The following is a 21542-nucleotide window of genomic DNA, read 5'->3' on the forward strand; positions in this document are numbered from 1 at the left end:
GACACAGATGACCTGGTTCTCTAGTTAGAGCCAAGCAGTTAAGAGTAGTCTCTGCCTTTGGTTCATTAAGTCCCACCGAGGACATCTCTTGGTGGTCAAGGGCTCCCCAAGTGTTCAGGGTTCCTGTAAGAACTTTCTTGGGCTGGGATGGTGGCACCCCCTGTCCCAGCAGGAGCACCCTCTCAGTAGGGATACCCCCTACCTGAGCTCACTCCTCAGAGATCTCAGTCTCCTGGTGGACGACCACCTTGGTCACTGACATGTCTGGGTGCTGCTCCTTTGCCTCCTTGATGGCTTGGACAAGGACCTGTGAAAGACAGAGGCAAAGCTGGTCAGGCAAAAAGCAGCCAGGCTGGTGAAGGAAGCCTGGGTCATTTCTTTGGCAATGGCAGCACTAAGGTAGCAGGTAGGCTAGGCCAAGTGGATCAGTGCCTTGCCCTCCCCTATCCTGCAGAAGGAGGCTCCTGGACCCACAGAAGCAGGGAAGGAAGAATGCCTGTGACATGCCAGGTTCTGGCCTAAGCGCAACATTTATTTACTTAATCTCACAACTGAGTGAATCATGTGGTGCCATGACTGACTTCCATTCTATGGACAGGAAGCTGCAGGCCACAGACACATGCTGCTAGTCTGCTGGGAACACAGGGCTTTTGAGTCTATCAGGTTCCCTTCTTTATCACTCTGTCCTTTAGGTTCCAGGGCTTCAATTTGAGACCCTGAAGGAATCTGGATTATTGTAGAATAGCTACAGCTCAAAAAGCACAGTCACAGAAAGGTGGTAACATCACTGTCCTGGTACCATGTCAGAAATGATGATGGGACTGGAGAACTGGCTCAGCAGTTAAGAGCACTGACTGCTCTTACGGAAGACCTGGGTTCGAATCCCAGCACCCACATGGCAGCTAACAACTGTCCAGAACTCCAGTTCCAGGGGATCTGATGCCCTCTTCTGTCCTCTGTGAGCACTATAGAACATGGATGCATTTATACACAGGCAGGCATAACACTCATACACATAAAATATAAATTTTAAAAAATTTCAGGGGCTGGAGAGATGGCTCAGTGGTTAAGAACACTGGTTGTTCTTGCAGAAGACCCAGGTTTGAATCCCAGCACCCATGGTAGCTAGCAACTGTCTGTAACTCCAGTCCCAGGGGATCTGACAGCCTCTTCTGACCTCCAAGGGCAATGCATGACACGGGTGCACTTACCTACATACAGGCAATACACGCATACACATAAAATTTAAAAAAAAACAAAAAACAACCCCCCCCAAAACAAATCGTGTCTTAAAAAAATTTTTTTTTCAATTAAAAAAAAAAAAAAAGAAATAATGAGCTGACTGCTGGTTCCCAAAGACAAGGGGAGAGGGCCATTTTCTTCTGGTCTCTTGAGTCCACAAAAGGCATTCTTGGGCTACCTCATTCCATCTCTGCTGGCCCCTGCTCCTCCTCTCTGACCTGTCCACTACACTCCAGGCTCAGCTCAAACCCTCTCTCTGGAGACTCCACCTCCCTCTGTAGAAAGTCTACACTCCATTTCTTCCCCAAACTTCTTTTTAAAGTACCTCCTTCCCCAGTCAGAGAGCACTGCATCTCCACCCTCCCACAGAGCCCTCGGTTCCTAGCTCTCTCTGAGCCATCAAATGTCTTGACATCATCCTGACCTGTGGTGATCTTCACCTTGCAGAGGTTAAAACCATGGCTCAGAAATGATGAGTTACTCAAGAGTACACAGCAGGTAAGGGGCTGAGTTAGGGCTCAGTCTAGGCCCATTTCACTCCAAGCACCTTCCATCCCACAACTCTTGCTAGCTAGCACAGACTGAGCGAGCGCATAGCAAGGTTCAAACCAGAGGTGTTGCAGGCTGGTAACGGGGGCCTCACTGAGTAAGGCAAACAGGCTGCAAGGCCCCCCACTGGCTTTGCATCCTTGCTTCTGGGACCCCAGAACAGTATTCTCAGCTGGGAGCCTCAGTCCTGCTACCCAGGGAACTGTAGACATTGCAGCTGTGCTTTCCAGATCTTAAAGCATTCAGCCCATCTGCAGAAGGGCCATAGTCCCTGCTCTGACACGCCTAATGATGATGCCACAAGCATTTGCATGCAGTCTCTCCCACCCCCTCTCCTCTACAGCTTCACTGCTCCAACCTCACCCAGCAGAGAATTGGGAACATTAATTCTGACCTTATTATTTGCTAATTGCTTGTAGCACACAATTAGCACCTAATTAACATAAAAACATAGAATTTGAGCACCCAGAAGGGCCCAGGAATTATCTGGATCAACCTACTCTCTTTTAGAGAAGAAAAACATCTGAGGAAAAGTGAGTTACCCAAGGTCACATGGCAAGTTGGTGATAGAGCTGGGGCGGGGTGGGGGGGTGTTCTGCAGCTCCTGGGTATACCTGCCTTTTGTTTTTCCCTTCTCTGCCCAGCTGCTGTGGCACCCTGGGTTCAGGACAGTACCTCCCTTGTCTGTGAAATCGCCATTCCTCCTGAATAAGAGCTCCACTGCATGGGAGCCCGCCATACACCTGTCACAGGGATCCTGCATCTTACTTGGTCCTTATAGCCATCTTGAGAGGAGGACATTATCCACCCCAACTTCTAGCTGGGGAAACAGAGGCCCAGAGAGCAAAGAGCTAGAATACAGTAAGAACCAGATCTAGGCCTCAAGTCTTTCTGTCCAAAGCCCACCTTCATATTTTTGGTTTTTTTTTTTTTTTTTTCTTTATTTGAGAATTTGAGACAGAGTCTTGCTGTGTAGCTCAGGCTGACCATGGTGATCTTCCTGCCTCCTCCTCTGGAGTGCTGGGATTGGGTGTGCAGCACCATACCCTGCTCAAGCCTTCCACTTCCTGGCGCCCTCCCCTGCAGCTGCAACACCTCAGACCTCTGTGGTTTGGATTCCCTTTGCTTTGCTTCTGAAGAGTTAAAACTGCCAAAACAGCTGTTTAGAGATGTAGACGGGGCAGAGGAAGAAACACGCCTGTGCTCACCAGTCTCCCCTACATTCCCACCTGATCATGGTCAATATCAGCATCTCCTGTAATCACAATCCTCTTTTCGATCCGAGTCTCGGAAATCCCGCCTTTCACAGTCTGTAAGCAAAGGAAGAGGGCCACATGAAAGCCATAACACAACAGGAAAGAAAACAGCCTAGAATATTCTGAAGGCTCCACTCCAAACCATTTTGTTTACTTGTTGTTTTTTGTCTTTTTGAGACAGGGTCTCCCTGTAGCCCCAGCTGGCCTGGAACTTGCTATGTAGACCAGGATGGCCTTGAACTCACAGAGATCCTCCTGCTTCTGCCTCCTGAGTGCTGGGATCACAGTCATGCACCATCACATCTGGCAGATTTATTATTTTTCAAGAATGTAGCCTAAGCTGGCTACCATGCTGCCCACACTGCACAGGACAGCGTCTCATCTTGTCTCAGCATTGTGGCAAGACCTGCCTAAATGGGCATCTTGCTCCCTTGGGTCACTACACTCTTCAGTACATGGAACAAAAAGACACAATTCTCTATTTACTTTCGCTTTTTTTTCTTCCCCAATACTACTGAAATTCAGCAAGTAAAAGCAAGGGTCCCTTTCTGCTTCCCTTCTATTTACTTGATTATTTTCAGGATGAAAAAAAATTTTTAGCCAGGAGTGGTGGCGCATGCCTTTAATCCAAGCACTAGGGAGGCAGAGGCAGGTGGATCTCTGTGAGTTCAAGGCCAGCCTGGTCTACATAGCGAGTTCCAGGACAGCTGGGGCTACAAGGAGACCCTGTCTCAAAAGACCTAAAAAACAACAACAGCAACAACAACAACAACAAAAGGCCAGTCGTGGTGGTGCCTTTAATCCCAGTCTTTGTGAGATCTACATAGCAAGTTCTGGGCTAGCTTGGGCTACAGGGAAACTCTGTCTCAGAAACACAAAAGATAAAAGAAAATGCATTTTCCTCTAGTGTTATAGCAAACAGACTGACCTTTGATGATAATTCAAATTTTAGATATTTTGTTCCCCTTGTTTCCTATCAATCATAGCCTAATAATTTCAGTATTTCAGCTTACAAACTATAGTTCCCACGGCCTTGCCTCAGATACAAAAATTATTCATCAGACCAGAGATCTTATTTCTATATCAGAAAATATGACTGCCATAATATCAACAATCCCTGCCTTAAGTTGACTGTGTGCATGTGTGTGCTTATGTGTGCACATGCCTGTGTATGCTTAAGATTGAGCTCACAGCCTTGTGCATGCTAGGCAGATGTTCTACCACGGAACTACACCCCTATCCCAAGCTCACTTTCAGACTTCCTCCACAGCAAGATGTGTAAAGAGAATGACTACATGTGGCCTTAAGAGACTACAGGGGGCAGGCAGGGATACCTGCTAGGTGCATTCTGGGGGAAAGCATCAGGACCTTTCCATCAGGGACACCTGGAGTGATGTGGCTCAATAGTGATGGTGCTGAAAACCTTTGTTTACAACCTGGTTGCCTCTTTCCCAGGATGACAGCCCATGGCTGCTCTGTTACCTTGGTAATCTGAGTCGTGGTAGTGCTGCTTGTGGTCTCAGATGTGATGGTCTGAGCTGTCAGCAGGACTCCTGGATCTAAGTCCCCATTGCTATCATCGGTCTGCAGAAGAAAGCACAATTGATCATGCCCTTCAGGAGTCTTTGGGTCAAACCCTATGGCTCTTAAGCTGTACATTCTGATGCACAAATCTAATTCCCTGACAGTGACCTCTCAATAAGCAGAGTCAATCTCCTGGGAACAAGCTCCTTCTAAAAAAGTTGGTGAGCACAGGTTCCTTTGCATTGGGTCAGTGGACTTGAAAGAAGAGGCTGGAGTGTGGCCACAGCTTCAACAGTGACACTGACTTACACAGGCCCAGCATTCTACAGCTCACAAATGGCTCTAGAACACTTTTATTAATATTCACACTAGACCTGTGAAATCAACAGAAAGGACAGAGTACAGCATCTTCCAGGAAGAAAACTCAGCCTCAGAGGTGAGTGACTTGCCCAAAGACTCAGAACTACCAAGAGGGTGTCATGTTCTCACAGATCTTAGCTCTTCACACAGCATCTGAGGCAGGAGACACACTGACTCCTGGTGGCTAAGGTGTGGATGGGCTGCACCATAGAACAAAGTGGGAAAGATCCTTTCTAAAATTTAAGGCAGCAAAGGATCTCAGAAGCCTGCACACTAGCCAGTCAGAGAGCAGGTTCAACCTTCAACGACTGGGACAGGAAATGAACAAATGAAGCAGAAAGTGTCCCTTCATGAGAACGCAGGAGACACGCAGGATGCCTTTTAGTGAGATTTCTAATAGCAACACTATTATTGGAAAAGGTCCTCCTTGTTGAAAGGGGTTAAAGTATCTTAAATGCTGGTCTACACAAGTAATCGATACAGAGAACAAGGGATCAGGCTACTTACTATGATCAGGTTAAGAAACGACGTTAGCAAGAATCTAAAGAGATGTTGGCAGGAGTCTGGCTCAGTCTGACAAATGTTGTCAACAGATATGTGAACAGTTAGAGCTGCAGAGGCCTCCACAGCCAAGACAGAAGCAGACTGCATGAGGAGTATGGAGTTCACCCACAGCGAGTGCTTTTCAGACAGCTGTGACCTAACATGATGGGTGCTGGTATGGGAGGGGGATTTGGAGAACTGCAATTAATTTCATAAAGTGCCAAATATGGTAGATTACTATCTTTCTCTGCCTTTTCATGTAAGCCATTGTAGTATAAATAGAGGCTGTAAACTTTATTTTTTTAAATTTATTTTTACTATTTAAAATTATATGCATGTGTATTTGTCTCTGTGTGGGTATGTGCACATGAGTACAGGGACCATGGAGGCCAGAAATATTGGATCCCCCTGGAGCCGGTTGTAAGTCACCTGATGTGGGTGCTGAGAACTGAACCTGGGTCCTCTGCAGGAATGGAAAGTGCTCTTAACCACTGACCCATCTCTGCAACCCCTACTCTATCTATCTATCTATCTATCTATCTATCTATCTATCTATCTATCTATCTATCTATCTATCTATCATCTATTTTTGTCTTTTTGAGACAGGGTCTCCCTGTAGTCCCAACTGTCCTAGAACTCGCTATGTAGACCAGGTTGGCCTGGAACTCAGAGATCTGCCTGCCTCTGCCTCCCAAGTGCTGGGATTAAAGGTGTGCGCCACCATGCCCCACATATTTTTGAAACATGGTATCACAATGTTGTTTAGGCTGCTCTTGAATTCCTGGGCTCAAGTCATCCTCCTGCCTCAGCCTCTGGAGTAATTGAGATCACAGGCATGTAACACTGTAACTGGACTCATTTCATTTATGAACAGGAAGGACCACATTTCATTCAGACAACGTCTGAGGGGAGGGGAAAGTAGATGGAAGAGAATCAGGAAGGAGCAGAGAGAGCCCTTGGCTGGGCTCCTCTCTAGGTAGGAGTCAGTATTAAACCAAAGAGAGACACGACTATGAGACCCAAGTCTTAACATGTGTCCCCTTCATGCCAGTGCAGTATTAGGTAGCCTACTACTATTTCTTTCACTATGACCGTTTATCTACCTCAGATTTAGACTCAACTAAGGCAACTGTTAATCTCAATGACCCCTCTCAACACCTGAGGTAGATACTGTCATATTCTCTGTGCAGTTAGGAAAACTGGGTTTCATGAAGGTTAATTTGTCCAAGTTGTATAGCTAGGAGGTGTTTGAACTGGACATAGAAGAGGCAAGAAACTTCTTGTTTTAAAACTGGGATTTGGGGGGCTGGAGAGATGGCTCAGTGGTTAGGAACAATGGTTGTTCTTGCAGACGACCCGCGTTCAAATCCCAGACCCAAATGGCAGCTAACAACTGTCCATAACTCCAGTCCCAGGGGATCCGACAGCCTCTTCTGACCTCCACAGGCATTGCATGACATGGGTGTACTTACTACATGCAGGCAATACATGCATACACATAAAATAAAAATAATAAATAAAATTAAAAAACAAAACAAAACTGGAATTTGGGTTCCAGCTTAGTCAGTAACCAGTTGTGGAACCTTGACTCTCCAGGTCTCAAGTAGCTCAGGCTGGCCTCAAATTTTCTATGTAGCCAAGGCTGGACTTGAACTCCTGCATCTGCTTCCCCCTTCCTCTCCCGTAGTTCAGGCTGGCCTCCAGCTCCCTATGTAGCTGAAGCTGGTCTTGAACTTCTGCTCCTCCTGACTTCACTTCCCAAGTACTAGGACTACAGTCATGCACTCCCTCTCTCAGAAGCTCTCTTTTCCAAAGGCGATATTATATGTGCTCTGTAAGCCACAGCATTGCTGTGATCAAAAGAAATTACTTTGTGAAGAAACAAAAGTGCTTTGTGAAATGCTGTAAGGATAGAAATCTGCAGACCAGGAGGCCTGAACTCACTCTCCCGCAGAGCTTCTCTATGAATCTCCTGCCCAGCCCTCTACTCTTCTTTCTGTCTCTGAGGGCAGGAGGAGGAGGAAGATGGATGGATGTTCTGCTCTCTGCTTCCACTTACCCACTCTTCCCTCATGGGGCCTCTTTATCTTGATTCTCTTACCAGTGTTTCCTCAAATGACACCGTGGTTGATAACCACCTATACACATCCACTTATCCTAAACCCCAGCAATTTCATTCTTAGGTATTTATTCAAGATGAGTAAAATGTCTTCTGAATACTTGCATGTGAGTGTTCACAGCAATTCTATTCACATTTGTCCAAAACTGGAACAAACTGAAATGATGACTATTGGGTATAGAGGCCTGGGGAGACGGCTCAGCCAGAAAAGCATGTATGTGTCAGGCAAGCGTGAGAGCCTGAGTTTGGAGTCCCAGAACCCAGGCAGCCTATCTGTAATTCCAGCACATGGGAGGCAGAGACATGGAATCCCTGGAGCAAGCTGGATGGCAACTAGCTCAACTGGTAAGCCCTGGGTTCATGTGAGAGACCCGGTCTCAATATATACAGTGGAGAGTGATAGAGGAAGACACTGAATATCAACTTCTGGTCTCCACACACATATGTGCACACAGGGGCATGCATGCCCGCACACATGTGCCCACACGTGTGTAAGCAGGCATATACACATGTATGCACCCCCCCCAATTGTGGTATATTCATACAATGAGATACTATTGGACAATAAATAATAGTGAACTACTGATTCATAGAATATGGATGAATCTAAAAAGTGTTACATTCAGAGAAAGAAGCCAGACATGAAAGTATACTATTATATACTTCCATTTATATGACTCCCTAAAATAGGCAAAACGAAGCTACAGTGATAGAAATCAGAGCAGCAACTGCCTGGAAGACAAGAAATAAAATGGAAAAGGCTGTGGAAGAAATTTTGGGAGGACTGGGAATGCTCAGCATCCTGTGTCTCGGGTACATAGTGTAGATATTTGCCAAAGCAAAACTCGACACTTAAAATCTGTGCACTCATGACATGCAAATTTTACCTCAAACACACACACACACACACACACACACACACACACGCATGCACACACACAAATGAAAAACCTACCCTGGTTTCCTATCTCCCCTTCTACATGCCCAAAAGCATGGATATTGTGAATGATTTTTTCAAATGGTAGTTAGGCTTGTCAGGCAAGAAAGTAAAAATAAAAGTAGAAGTGATTATGCTAAATAAATACTAACAATAGTAAGCCAGGTGTGATGGCCTGTGACTATATCCCAGCACTCAGGAAGCTGAGGCAGGAGGATTGTGAATTCAAGGCTGGCCTGGTGTACATAGCAAGATCCCATCACACACACACACACACACACACACACACACACACACAAGCCAACAAATAGCTGGTGTTTATATTACTATGTGCTTGGGAACTTGAGAAGCATATATAAATTAAACCCTCACAGCAGTCCTATAAGGTGGAACTGTAAGCAAATTTTACAAATGAGGAAACTGAGGCACTGGGTGACTTAGTAACTTACAGCATACTAGTGAACGATAGCATAAGTTGAAACCCAGGATCTGGATGGATGTGGTGGTGCACATCTTTAAGTCCAGCACCAAGGAGGCAAACGCAGGTGGATCTCTGTGAGATCAATGTCTACATTGTGAGTTCCAGGCCAGCTAGGGCTATAGGGAGAACCTGTCTGATACATTCTTCTGGCTTCCGTGGGCATTGCACACATGGGTGCACTTACATACATGTAGGCAAAACACTTATACACATTAAAAAAAATAAATCTAAGATAAAATTAAATAAATTTTTTTCTTGAGTTTTTTGTGTGTGTGGTTTTGGAGACTGAACCTAGGGCCTTGTGCATGCCAGGCAAGTGCCTGCCACTGCATTTAAACACCCCACCCCCTTTTCCTTCCCTTTTCTGTTCTCTATCTGAGACTGGGTCTTATGTAGCTAGGATGACTTTGAATTTCTTTCTTTTAAAAAATATTTTTTACATTTATTTAGTGTGTGTGTGTGGGCACATAATTGCAATGGTGTGGGGGTGGAGAGCAGAGGGAGTTGGTTCTCTCCTTCAACCATGTGGGTCCTGGGGATTGAACTCAAGTTGTCAAGCATGGCTGCAAGTACCTTTAACCTGAAGAGTCATCTCTCTGGCTGGCCTTAAATTTCTTTTTTTAAAATATTTTACTTATTTTTATTTTGTGTGTATGAGTGTATTGCTTTCATGTATGTAAGTTAACTCATGTCATGCAATGCCCATGGAGGTCAGAAGAGGGCATCGGATCCCCTGGAACTGGAGTTATGGAGAGTTGTTCACTGCCATATGGGTGCTGGGAACCAAACCCAGGTCCTCTGCAAGAGCAGCCAGTGCTCTGAATCACTGAGTCATCTCTCTAGCCCCTGGCCTTGAATTTCTGATCATCCTGCCTCTACCTCCTGACACAGTGCCTGGTTTATGTGGTTCTGATTAGACCCAGAACTTCAGTGTGCTAGGCAAGAATTCTACTAACTGAGCTATGTTTCCAGCCACACCGCCCTGCCTTTAAGCTTTTTTTTTTTTTTTTTTTTTTTTGAGTCAGAGTCTCAGTTGCCCAGGTTGGTCTTGAACTCACGATCCCTTGACCTCAGCCTTCTGAGTACTGGTATTATAAGCCTGCACTACACCAGGTGTGGCTCCACTAAATTTTAATGTATGTGCTTGTTCTAGTTCACTTTCTATCACTGTGATCAAACACTGATCAAAAGGGTTTATTTGACCTTACACTTCCAAGTGACAGTTCATCATCCAGGAAGTCAGGGCAGGAACTCAAGGCAGGACTGAAGCAGAAACCATGAAAGAACACTGCTTACTGGCTTGCTCCCTCTGGTTTGCTCGGCTACTTATCCCTAGGCCTACCTGCCCAGGGATAGTACTGCTTACAGTAGGTTGGACCCTCCAACATCAATTAACAATTTAAGAAAATGCCTCATAGACATGGCCACAGGCTAATCTGATGGAGGAAATTCCTTAACTGAGAGTCCCTCTTCCCAGGTGTCTCTAGTTTGTGTCAGGTTGAAAAAGATTACCCAGCACAATGCTATAAAAGTTTGGTTTTGGTCTTTTTGAGACAGGGTCTCCCTGTAGCCCTAGCTGTCCTGGAACTCACTATGGAGACCAGGCCGGCCTTGAACTCATAGAGATCCACCTGTCTCTGCCTCCCAAGTGCTGGGATTAAAGGCGTGTGCCACCACACCCAGCTTTAAAAAGAGCAATATTTTAATTTTCATTTATTTATTTTTCTTTTATGTGTATGAAGTGTTTTACCTGAATGTATGTAGGTGCACCCATGTTGTACAGTGCCCCTGGAGGTCAGAAGAGGGTGTTGGATCCCCTGGAACTGGAGTTAGGGATGATTGTTAGCTGCCATGTGGGTGCTGGGAATTGAACTCTGGTCTTCTGCAAGAGCAGCCATGCTCTTAACCACTGAGCTAGCTCTCCAACCCTTGGATTTTTAAGTATCCATCCAGAAAGAGTGTATTTGTTATTAAAGGCCACCCCACACATAGCTCTTACATACATTCCCCATTTCCTATCCATACTTGTTCATTCACAAATCTATCATGTAGTTTCTTTCCCACCAGAAGCCACACAGAATTACCTTAATAGGATGTTCCATAATTGATCTAACCAACTTCCTGCTGGTGGACATTTAGGTTGTTTCCATGGTAATGAAAATTTAAAGGATGCATTCCTCCCCATATGCAAGTCTCCTCCTGCATCCTCAGGCTAACAGTGTGCCCAATCATAAAGCAATTTTTTTTTTGGCCTTTTTGAGACAGGGTCTCCCTGTAGCCCCAGCTGTCCTGGAACTCACTATGTAGACCAGGCTGGCCTTGAACTCACAGAGATCCGCCTGCCCCTGCCTAATGAGTGCTGGGACTAAAGGCGTGCGCCACCACGCCTGGCTCTAAAGCAGTTTTTTGCTCCTTCCCTTTTAGTCCCCTTCACTGCCAAGACCCACTCAATAGATTCTGTCTCTCTTGACTGACAGGCCTTTCTCCTCTCATTTCGTATAAGAACCCATCAGTTCTTATAATCATTTCCCCAGATCTGCCCTAGCTATAATCTTGTCTCCAGGCCTCTCCCTACTTTGATACATTCAGCACACAGCTTTAGGAATCATCTCAAAAAAAAAAAAATCACTGCTTTAATTACTTAATTACCACCACTGGGGGGTGGGGGAACCAACTAAGCAGCTGTGCGTGGCACATGCCTATAATCCCAGCACTTGGGAGGTAGAGGCAGGCAGAGCTCTGAGTTCAAGGCCAGCTGGGGCTACAGGAGACCCTGTTTCAAAAAGACCCCCCCCAAAAAAAACCCCAAAACAAAAAACTAAGCAATGTGTCATCTACCAAATTCAAATCCCACATTCTAGAACACAGTGAGAGGGAAGGGGAAAACACACAAACATTGACTAACATCTATGAAGGTTCCAGGTTCTCAACAGACATCACTTCACTTAAGCCTGCCCCCCATCTTGGAATGGTAGGTAGTATTATCCCCAATTTAGAGCCAGGAAATTGAGAGATTGGCAATTTGTCTAAGATTACCTGACAGGTATCTACCCAGTCAAGCTAGGCAGTGTTAGGTGTTGTACTGCAAATTGTATGCTTCACCCTCTAAGCAACAGTTTCCTGAATGTGAGACCATCATCCCACTCAAGGTGATATGTGGAAGTATCCAGCCAGAGCTGCATACGGCTGCCAACTTTGCACCCTGCACTACCACTGAGCTGCATCCCAGCCCTTTGTATCATCTCTCTATCCTATTTGAGTTTCTTTATAGAACTTGCCAGTGCTTGAAATTCGTTTATACATTTGTTTATGTGGTTTTGTTGTTGTTATTATTTTTGAGACAAAGCTTACAGAGTTGCCCAGATTCACCTCAAACTCCCAATCACCCTCAAGCACAAGGATTGCATGTGCGGGCCACCATGGCTGGCTGCCTAAGTGCTTTATTGCCTGCCTTTCCTGACTTCTCTATTTACTAGAATGTTCTCTATAGAAGGTAGGTACTGTGTCTTCCCTTTATATTACCTTTCCTTAATAGATAAATGCTTAATAAATATTTGTTACAGTATTAAATTAAGAGCTCAACTTATAGAATAACTTTATGCCTTCTGTGAATTAAAAAAAATCAATATAAATGAACTCAAATTACCAAAACTGAAGAAGTTTCATTATAAGTAGGAAGTTTTTTCCCCTTCAGTTCTTAAGGTCTTATAACAATACCATGACATAGATACAGCATGGGTGTGGGTGATTAGGGCTCAGATGTTCAATGACTTACCCAAGTTAGTGCATGGAGAAGCCAGAACCTGAGCTCAGGTTTACCTGATTCCGAGCTCATTTTCTTTATCATTAAACTATAATAATTTTCCCAAATAACTTGGGTGGATGTTCTAGTTAGCTTTTCTTATTTTTTTTAAACTTAAAAAAATGTTTATTATTATTTTATGTGTATGCGTGTATTGCCCGCAGGTAGGTAAGTGCACCCATGTCATGCAATGCTTGTGGAGGACAGAAGAGACTGTCGGATACGCTGAAACTGGAGTTACGGACAGTTGTTAGCTGCCATGTGGGTGTTGGGATTCGAATCCGGGTCTTCTGCAAGAACAACCAGTGTTCTTAATCGCTGAGCCAACTCTCCCACCCTTAGTTAGCTTTTCTATTGCTGTGACAAAACATTGACCAATACCAACTTGAGGAGGAAAGGGTTTATTTGGCTTACAACTCCTAGGTCACAGTTCATCACTGAGCAAGCCCAAGGTAGGAACTCAAAGAAGGAACCTGGAGGCAGGAGCTGAAGCACAGACAATGGAGGAATGCTGCTTATTATCTTGAGCCCCTGGTCCATGTTCAATCTGCTTTCTTATACAATACAGGACAATTTGCCCAGGGTGGCACCACCCACAGTGGGCTGGGCCCTCCCACATCCCTCAACAATCAAGAAGATGCCTCACAGACATGGCCATAGGCCAATCCAATGGATGCAATTTCCTAATTGAGGCTCCCTCAACAGAAGTGTGTCAAGTTGATAACTAAAGGTATCCAGTACAGTATATATAAGTAGTCAAATCCAAGATAATTTCATTTTTTGCTTTTTGGTGCAGGAGATTGAATTTGGACTCTCACATATGCCAAGCACAATGCTCTTCTACTAAGCTATACCTTCAGCCAAGACATTTTGCATTTATTATTTATTAATTTAAAAATTCTAAATATTTTATTTATTATTTTTATGTGTATGCGTGTATTGCCTGCATGTAGGTAAGTGCACCCGCGTCGTGCAATGCCTGCAGAGGACAGAAGAGACTGTCGGATCCCTTGGAACTGGAGTTACGGACAGTTGTTAGCTGCCATGTGGATGCTGGGATTTGAACCTGGGTCTTCTGCAAGAACAATCAGTGTTCTTAACCGCTGTGCTATCTCTCCAGGCCCCTACTTATTTTTAAAAAACATTTTAAGAAAAGGTCTCATGTACTCATCATGTAGCTGAGGATGACTCTGATCTTTCTGATCTTCCGGCCTTCACATTCAGAGTGCTGGGATTACGGGGGTACACCACCATATCTAGTTTTTTAAAATTTATCTTTTTTATTTAATAACCACATGACTAGAAGCATTTCATTACAGCTTTAATGTTAACATATTCAGTAACAATTTTCAGAGCAAGGATACAGCTCTTTCAAAAGTGGCTATAAATTTTTAGGTACACAGTTGAGTTAATACAGTTATACAATACTGAACACAGTATAAACACCAGGAAAGGTGCTGGCACCAGCAGTATTTTTTTTTTAACTCTTAACTTTTTTTGAGACAGGGTCTCACTGTAGCCCCAGCTGGCCTGGAACCCACTATTTAGGTCAGATTGGCCTTGAACTCAGAGATCCGTCTGCCTCTCTCTCCCAAGTTCCGGGATTGAAGGCCTGTGCCACCATGCCCAGCTAATTTTTAACTTTTTATATGTGTGTATGCATATCTATATGTATTGCATGGGTACAAGGGTGTACGTGTGGAGGTCAGAGGTCAACCTCAGGTACCAATTCTTAGGTGCCTTCCACCTTTCACTTTAGGCAGATTCTTTCTTTGACCTGGAACTTTGCTGCACAGGCCAGGCTAGCTGCTCCACAGACTTCCAGGGACTTGTCTTCACCATCCGTTTTGCTTTAATTGGGAGTATAGGTGAAAACCTGCCCCACCCCTCAACGGTTTTTTACATGGGTTCTGGGGATCTGAATCAGGTCCTCATGTTATGAGCAAGTGCTTTACCAACCAAACCATCTCCCCGGCTCAACACCAGACCCAGTTTTATGTCATGCTGGGGACTGAGCCCAGGGCTTCAAGCATGCTAGGCAAATTACCAGTTGAACTGTATTCCAGCCCCCAGTTTTCCTTTGAGTAAAGCATTTGGTGATGTCCTTAGATCAGTGATCTTTTCTTCAAAGAACTACCCCAGAAAGGCTGGTATTACTTATAGCAAATGACTGAGAGCCCTGTGAGGAGGGAAAGTCATTGACTGTATTTGCTCATCGTTGGCTCTGGAGCTTCAAAGTTCCTACCTGAGCAGCCTCATAGGTAATGGTCTTGGTCTCAGTGTGGACGATAGGGACATCTTTGGTTGGGATTTCACTTTTCACAGCATTGGCAGTATCTGCGATGGTGACAGTCTGAGTCTTTACCAGGGGAGGCTGTGGGACAGTAAAGAATCAGTTAGAGGAGTCCTTCTGCAAGCTGTAGGAAACAGAACCTTCTGACACTGATCTGATCAAAGTGTTTAAATCAGAAAAGGCTGAGCTCAATCTCCACAGGTTCACCTGCCCAAGACTTGGACACTATTCTTGGGAGGTGTCACATCATGAGGGATATTAAAAAGCAGCATTACTATAATCATTTTCATAAGCTTAACAGAAAATTATAACACTAGACAGTTTATGACCAGTGATATAAAACACTTCCAACTGACCTTCAGAATTTGAATATAAAAGTAATTGCCAAATAAGAATCACTTTCATTTGTCCTTGTGACTATACATTACAATTAAGAAAATCAGCCACATTTCCTCCACTAAGTACAAACAGTACGTGAAACAGCAGAGGAACCAGAATGCATTACCATGGAATTCATTAACTTTGTTCAAATCAATGTCAGACATTCACTTTGGATTTACTGAGAAGAAATAGTATTTGGAAAACCAGAAAGAGAAAAAAAAGATCAATTCTCCCACCACCTGGTGATTAATCTCAGGGGTTCCAGAAGAATGCACATTAGTGGAGTGTGAAAGGCTCATTTAAATGCTCACCTTCCCCAAGACTAGAAATCACCCTTGAAACTACCATTTGATTGTGATAAGGTTAAGGGGCCATCCACTTTAGTACAGGAAGTTAGTGCCTATGATCACAGGAGATCCTGTGAGGGGGTCAGTGGGAGTGGTGGGCTGAACAGTATGACGCAGTACACAAATCATTATTTGGAGCCTGAATTTTGAATTAAAAATCAAATGTTAGGAGTCCTGAAAAATTTTTGAGCGTGGTCTCCGAACCCTAAAGGTTCCTCAACCACAGGAGTCTATAATTCATCTCTTCCCATAGCTCATTCTTGAGCAAGGAAAAGATGAACATGTTTACACCAGCTTAGCTGGAGTTTACTCCCAAGAGTTTTGTTAAGCCATCAGAGGAGAAAACATTCTGGTCATGAATGAATTTCTTTATGGCATCAAAAGCTTTACTTTTACTCCATGAGTTTAAAAAAAGCAGAATGGCCACAACCCTTACCACCACCACCACCACCACCTCCTCCAGAGAACAGATTCTGGCCCTCTCCCAAAGAGAGTCATTAGACCTGCATCATCAAATCAGTTACTACCTGGAAACTTCGAATGAGGGTGGGGAACTGGTTACCCACACCAGAGTCAAGAAAAGATCCATTTTGGGTTTCAAGTGTCCCTCCTGGAGCAACATGTTCTTCACTACCGTCTGCCTTTTTTTCAGCAAGTTGCAGCTGACAGGAAGCTGGAGTTACTGAGAAATTTAAGGTACTGGCCTGTTCCTTCATTCCTACACATTCCCCACTTGGGCCTCTCGGCATCTCATTAACATCAAGATAGCCAGCTGCCCCCTGCTCCTTCTCTTCTGTCTCCTTGCAGTTTATGGAGAGGGAGCCACAGCCAAAGCTCTGTAGTGACTCCGACGATGGGGTGGTCATCAGGCTCTGACTAGGAACTACTGACTGCTTGGGGCCCTCCCATTCAGAGGCAGGGTGGGTGGACGGCCCTTTTGTCCCGACAGCTACCTCCTCTGCACGAATGCCATTTACATTCTACAAATGAATGAACACATACAAAGGCAAGATGATTAGGAATGAGTGGGAGAAATCAGAGTGAAACTGAGTATCAACAATGGTTGTTAAGAAGACTCACCTCAAACATATCAATGCTATTAGAAACCAAAGATCTTAGCTCCAAAGGCAGTCAAACGCACTAGTTTTCGCTACATATATCAGGGGCCTAAGCAATTTCTACTTTATTTGGTCCAATTTCTAGACCACTGTTACTGTAAGAACAACTTTAATGTACCTCACCGTGTTCTGAACTTCATATTTCTATAGTCTTTGAGGTATAACATACGCTTTTTATACATAAAGGAGCTACTATGTCATTCCTATATATCCAGTTAATTATTATGCAAAAGACAATATAACTTATGAGCTAATCAAGACATGTTCTTGATGGGCCTGACGGGGTTGCGAATAATATTTCACATCTCCAATCCTTATATGTTATCATACTGGCTCCTAAGGGGAAGCTACAATTTAGACTTTGAAGCAGAGTCTTGGTTAACCTAGAACTCACTAAGTAGCCTTGTGCTGATCCTCCTTCCAAGTGCTGGAATTACAAGTATGTACCACTATGCCTGGCAAGAGCCAATTGTATGCCAATCTGTGGAAATAGCTAACAGTCTGTCATCAAGAAGTTATTTGTTAATCAAACACTGGTTAGGCCAACACCTCTTTTGCTATGCATGGAGGTGGTAGGGAAGCATCTTGGGTTCTTTCCTTTTAACCATGTGGGTCCTGGGGTTTAAACTTAGGTCACAGGCTTGGCAGCAAGCATCTTTACTTGTTGAGCCATCTCCAGGCACCTTTTGGCCCAAAGTTAGTTATCTATTGTTGAGACAATTTTAAAATTAAACAGACTGATTTTTCCCCTAAAGCATATATAGAAGAGAGCAAAAGTTAAAGCTGTAGCCAGAGTAATTTCAACTCAATAATATGTCTAAGTTATCATAATATGTACCTAATATGTTTAAGTTATCATAAATAAAAGGAAAAATGGCAGCAGTTGGTTTGGTTAGCCATGTGTAGCTCTCACATGTTGGTGCCATTGTCTAGATCTCATGAGCACATAGACAACTGTTTCCTGGACACCCCCACCCAGTTACGTAGTCCTCAAATTAAACTCACTTCTGTTGCTTCCTGGGCCTCTCACTCCTCATTTCCTCCATGGTTTCCACATCAGCAAATGGTTATACTATCTATCCAGTGTGCCATGACAGAATCCTGAGTCTCATCTTTAGTGCCTTCTTCACACCTATTCAAACCCTCAGCAAGCCATTAAAAAGTGTTTTTTAAAAAAATTTATTTATAGTGTGTGTATACACATGTGTGGACATGCACCTGCCACAACACACATGTGGCAGTCAGAGGACAAATTGCAAGAGGCAATTCTCTCTTTTCACTGTATGGGTCCCAGGGATTGACCTCAGGTGGTCAGGCTTGGCAGCAAGCTCCTTTAACTGCTGAACAGCTCACCAGCCCAAGCCATTTGTATTCTCTAACTCCTCCTGTCTGCTTGTCTCTGTGTCCACATTTACTAGCTTTACTCATGCTTATACTGTCTCACACAGACTATTAATTACTGAAGCCCTCATTTTTCCCTTTACTTTGATCTCATTTCAAGTCTTCTTTCAACTATCTTCTACTCTGCTGCTAAAGTATTTATTTCTCATATTAAATGTTGAAAATTCAATTTTTCAGTTTACAACCCTTCAATGGCTCTGCATTGCTAAAGACCAACAGAGAGAAAATACTTCAGAAATCTGGCCCCCATCTCTCTCTCCAGCTTCAGCATTAATTCAAAACCATCTGAAGCATCTAGAACAGAGGATGCTTTCTTTCACCCCCGTGCTTTTATAATACTGTTCTGACAGCAAGTCCATGTTAAGTTCATGTGTCAGTTCTGGAAGATTCCCCCTAGCTGCCTATCAGGCCTTTTTTTTGTCTTCATCATACCTGCTTTTCTTTTCTGTGCTGGGGATGGAACATGGAGCTCTGCACATGCTAGGCCAGTGTTCTGCACTGTCACAGCCCCAGTCCTCAGACCCTTTCATTACTGGCATATCAACTGTTCTTTCTGCTAGACTCTGAGTACACTGCGGAATAAGGATTTCCTTATTCTTACTAGGTCTTACTTAGCTTCATATCTTTCTTTGTGTTGTTTGAGGAATGTAATAGGTGTTGAGTAAGAATTTCTGAAGGAGTATTAAGTAAATCCAGATGGGAAGATTTCTGCTTTGTCTTGTGCTATTTAATAACTCAAAATACAGATGGAGGACCACTTGAGGAGAGGGAGAGCAGCAGAAGGGACAAGGAAGGATGACGGGAGAAAGGACAGGGGAGGGCGACAGGAGGGTGACAGGAGACGGGACAGGGAACAGGAGAAGGGACAGGGAGGGTGACAAGGGGAAATATGAGCAAAGGACAATGACCAATATTTATGAAAATGTCATAAAGAGACTCTACCTCAGGAGGCAGAGGCAGGCAGATCTCTGTGAGATCGAGGCTAGTCTGGTCTAGTTTCAAGCCAGTTGGGGCTACAGTGAGTTAGCCACCATCTTGGTGGTGGGAATCGAACCCTGGTTCTCAGGAAGAGCAGCCAGTGCTCTTAACCACTGAGCCATCTCTTCAGCCCCAAAATATAAATTTTTTTTTTGTTGAGTGAGACTACAAGGTCTCACTCTGTAGCCCAGGCTAGTCTTGAACTTGAGGTGATCTTGCTTCAGACTCCCAAAGGCTGGGATTACAGGCATGAATAAAACAGTTGGCTTCCACTTAATTCTCTGTATGTGTATGCATATGTGGAGGGGATAGAGTCAACTGCAGGTGTCATTTGTCAGGAGCTATCCACCTTGTTTTTTGAGACAAGAGTCTCTCACTGGTCTGGAGCTTGATAATTAGGCTAGGCTGACTGGTCAGTGAGCCCCAGGGATCCTCCTTGTCTCCAGCTCCCCAGAAACTCATACCACCATGTTCAGCAGTTTTACTTGGTTTCTGGGGCTTGAACTCAAGTCTTCATGTTTGTACAGCAAGCACGTTGCTGACTAAGCTATCTTCACAGTACCTTATTTGATTACAGTCTCCTTTTGAGGAAGTCATTACCCTTATTTTACAGATGGAGAAATGGAGCTCTTAAGCCAGTTAGAGCTAGGGTTTAGACGCAGGTCTACTTCTGGTTCTAAAGCTACTCTTCCTCCCGGGGTACTGGCAGTCATTTCAAGCAGGACCAATGCATATGTCCAATTATGCTCTAAAGAACAATTATCAAATCAGAGTCTAGTTTTGAGAAATACAATGATTGTCCAAAAAAGTCTTAAGAGGAATTTATTCTTAGTGGAGGACATTATATTTTTAAACCTGAGAAGGTTGAAAGGCCAGAAGACAAGATTCTGGTCTAGAGATATAGTCTCATGATGAGAGATACCCAGAATTTGGGATCTAATATCAGTGAAGGATTTTATCTGACAGTGTTGTTGCCTTTGGCTATGACCATCAGCCAGAGCCACTATATTACATAAGACTGCACAACTACATAAAACCAAATTAGCCTGAGAACTTTTGCCAGGAATATGATTTGACATATGACTATGTCTGAACCATTCATAGTCACAAAGGCAAAATTGAGACTTAATGTGACTCTGAGGTATTAGTCTAGATGTTGCTTATCTGCATTGTTGAGAGACTTATAGGATGAAACAGGCTACAATAACAGATCAGCTGCCTGTACAAGGTACTATTGTAATATCCAGCTGGTTTCAAGAATATGAAAAGAATGCCAGGAGTGGTGGCACACGCTTTTAATCCCAGCACTCGGGAGGCAGAGGCAGGCAGATCTCTGTGAGTTCGAGGCCATCCTGGTCTACATAGTGAGTTTCACACTAGCCAGAGCTACACAGGGAGACCTGATCTAAAAAAAAAGTAATAATAAATAAATAATAAAAATAAAATGAATATGAAGACTATCAGGCAAATATTTAGTTGAATAGGAACATCACTTGAAAGTTCTCACTCTGATTTATTTTTTTAAACATTTTTAAAAATTTATTTATTTTTATGTGTGAGTGTATTGCCTGCATGTATATAAGTGCACCCATGTTGTGGCATTCCCATGGAGGACAGAAGAGGGTGTTGGAGACTCTGGAACTGGAGTTATGGATGGTTGTTAGTCACTGTGTGGCTGCTGGAATTCAAACCAGGATCTTCTGCAATAATAGTGGTCTTAACTGCTAAGCCATCTCTCCAGCCCCTCAATCTGACTTAACGATAGTTCCTAAGGTAGAAGTAGGAGAATCAGGAGTTCAAGGCCATTCTTGGTTATATATTGAGTTTGAGGTCCTGGGATACATGAGACACTATCTTGAAAAAAGTCCATAGCACCTGCTAAGTATGAGAATTCAATATAGTCTGTGTTTTGTGGAAGAAAACAAGGGAGTTCTCTTTCTAAAGGCTTTCTCTTGGAAACTATTTCTTTTATGAGATTATGTCTCAGAATCTTCAAATCCTGTAAGTTATAAATCACTACTTTTTTGGCTTTTATGTCCCAGGTAGCACTGAGAGCCCAATATAGGTGTTTTACAGGTATTTGCGGCCACTCATTAAATCTAATCCAGTTTTTTTCCTTTTCAGGTTTTTTTTTTTTTTTTTTTTTTTTTTTTTTTTTTTTTTTTTTTTTTTTTTTTTTTTTTTTTTAAACTTTTTTCTCTCGTGTTTTTT

General features: G+C 43.7%; 1 protein-coding gene across 10 annotated transcripts in view; it reads right to left on the reverse strand.

The window, feature by feature from the left end:
- Positions 1–21542, reverse strand: part of Epb41 (erythrocyte membrane protein band 4.1) — a 197194-nt gene that overhangs the window by 3095 nt on the left and 172557 nt on the right. For 5 of the 10 annotated variants that reach the window (XM_029570850.1, XM_029570846.1, XM_029570845.1 and 2 more), the window contains 4 exons: positions 15059–15187; positions 4530–4631; positions 3021–3101; positions 203–307 (listed from right to left, as the gene is read on the reverse strand). In XM_029570850.1, the coding sequence (XP_029426710.1) occupies positions 209–307; positions 3021–3101; positions 4530–4631; positions 15059–15187 (411 nt within the window). In that variant the 3' untranslated portion in view covers positions 203–208. Of the gene's footprint in view, positions 1–202; positions 308–3020; positions 3102–4529; positions 4632–15058; positions 15188–16361; positions 16815–21542 lie in introns of all 10 variants that reach the window. The other 5 variants (XM_029570851.1, XM_029570840.1, XM_029570841.1 and 2 more) reach the window with 2 other exon arrangements.

Source organism: Nannospalax galili, unplaced genomic scaffold (assembly GCF_000622305.1).
Source record: "Nannospalax galili isolate Female #2095 unplaced genomic scaffold, S.galili_v1.0 scaffold23, whole genome shotgun sequence".
Lineage (NCBI taxonomy): Eukaryota > Metazoa > Chordata > Mammalia > Rodentia > Spalacidae > Nannospalax > Nannospalax galili.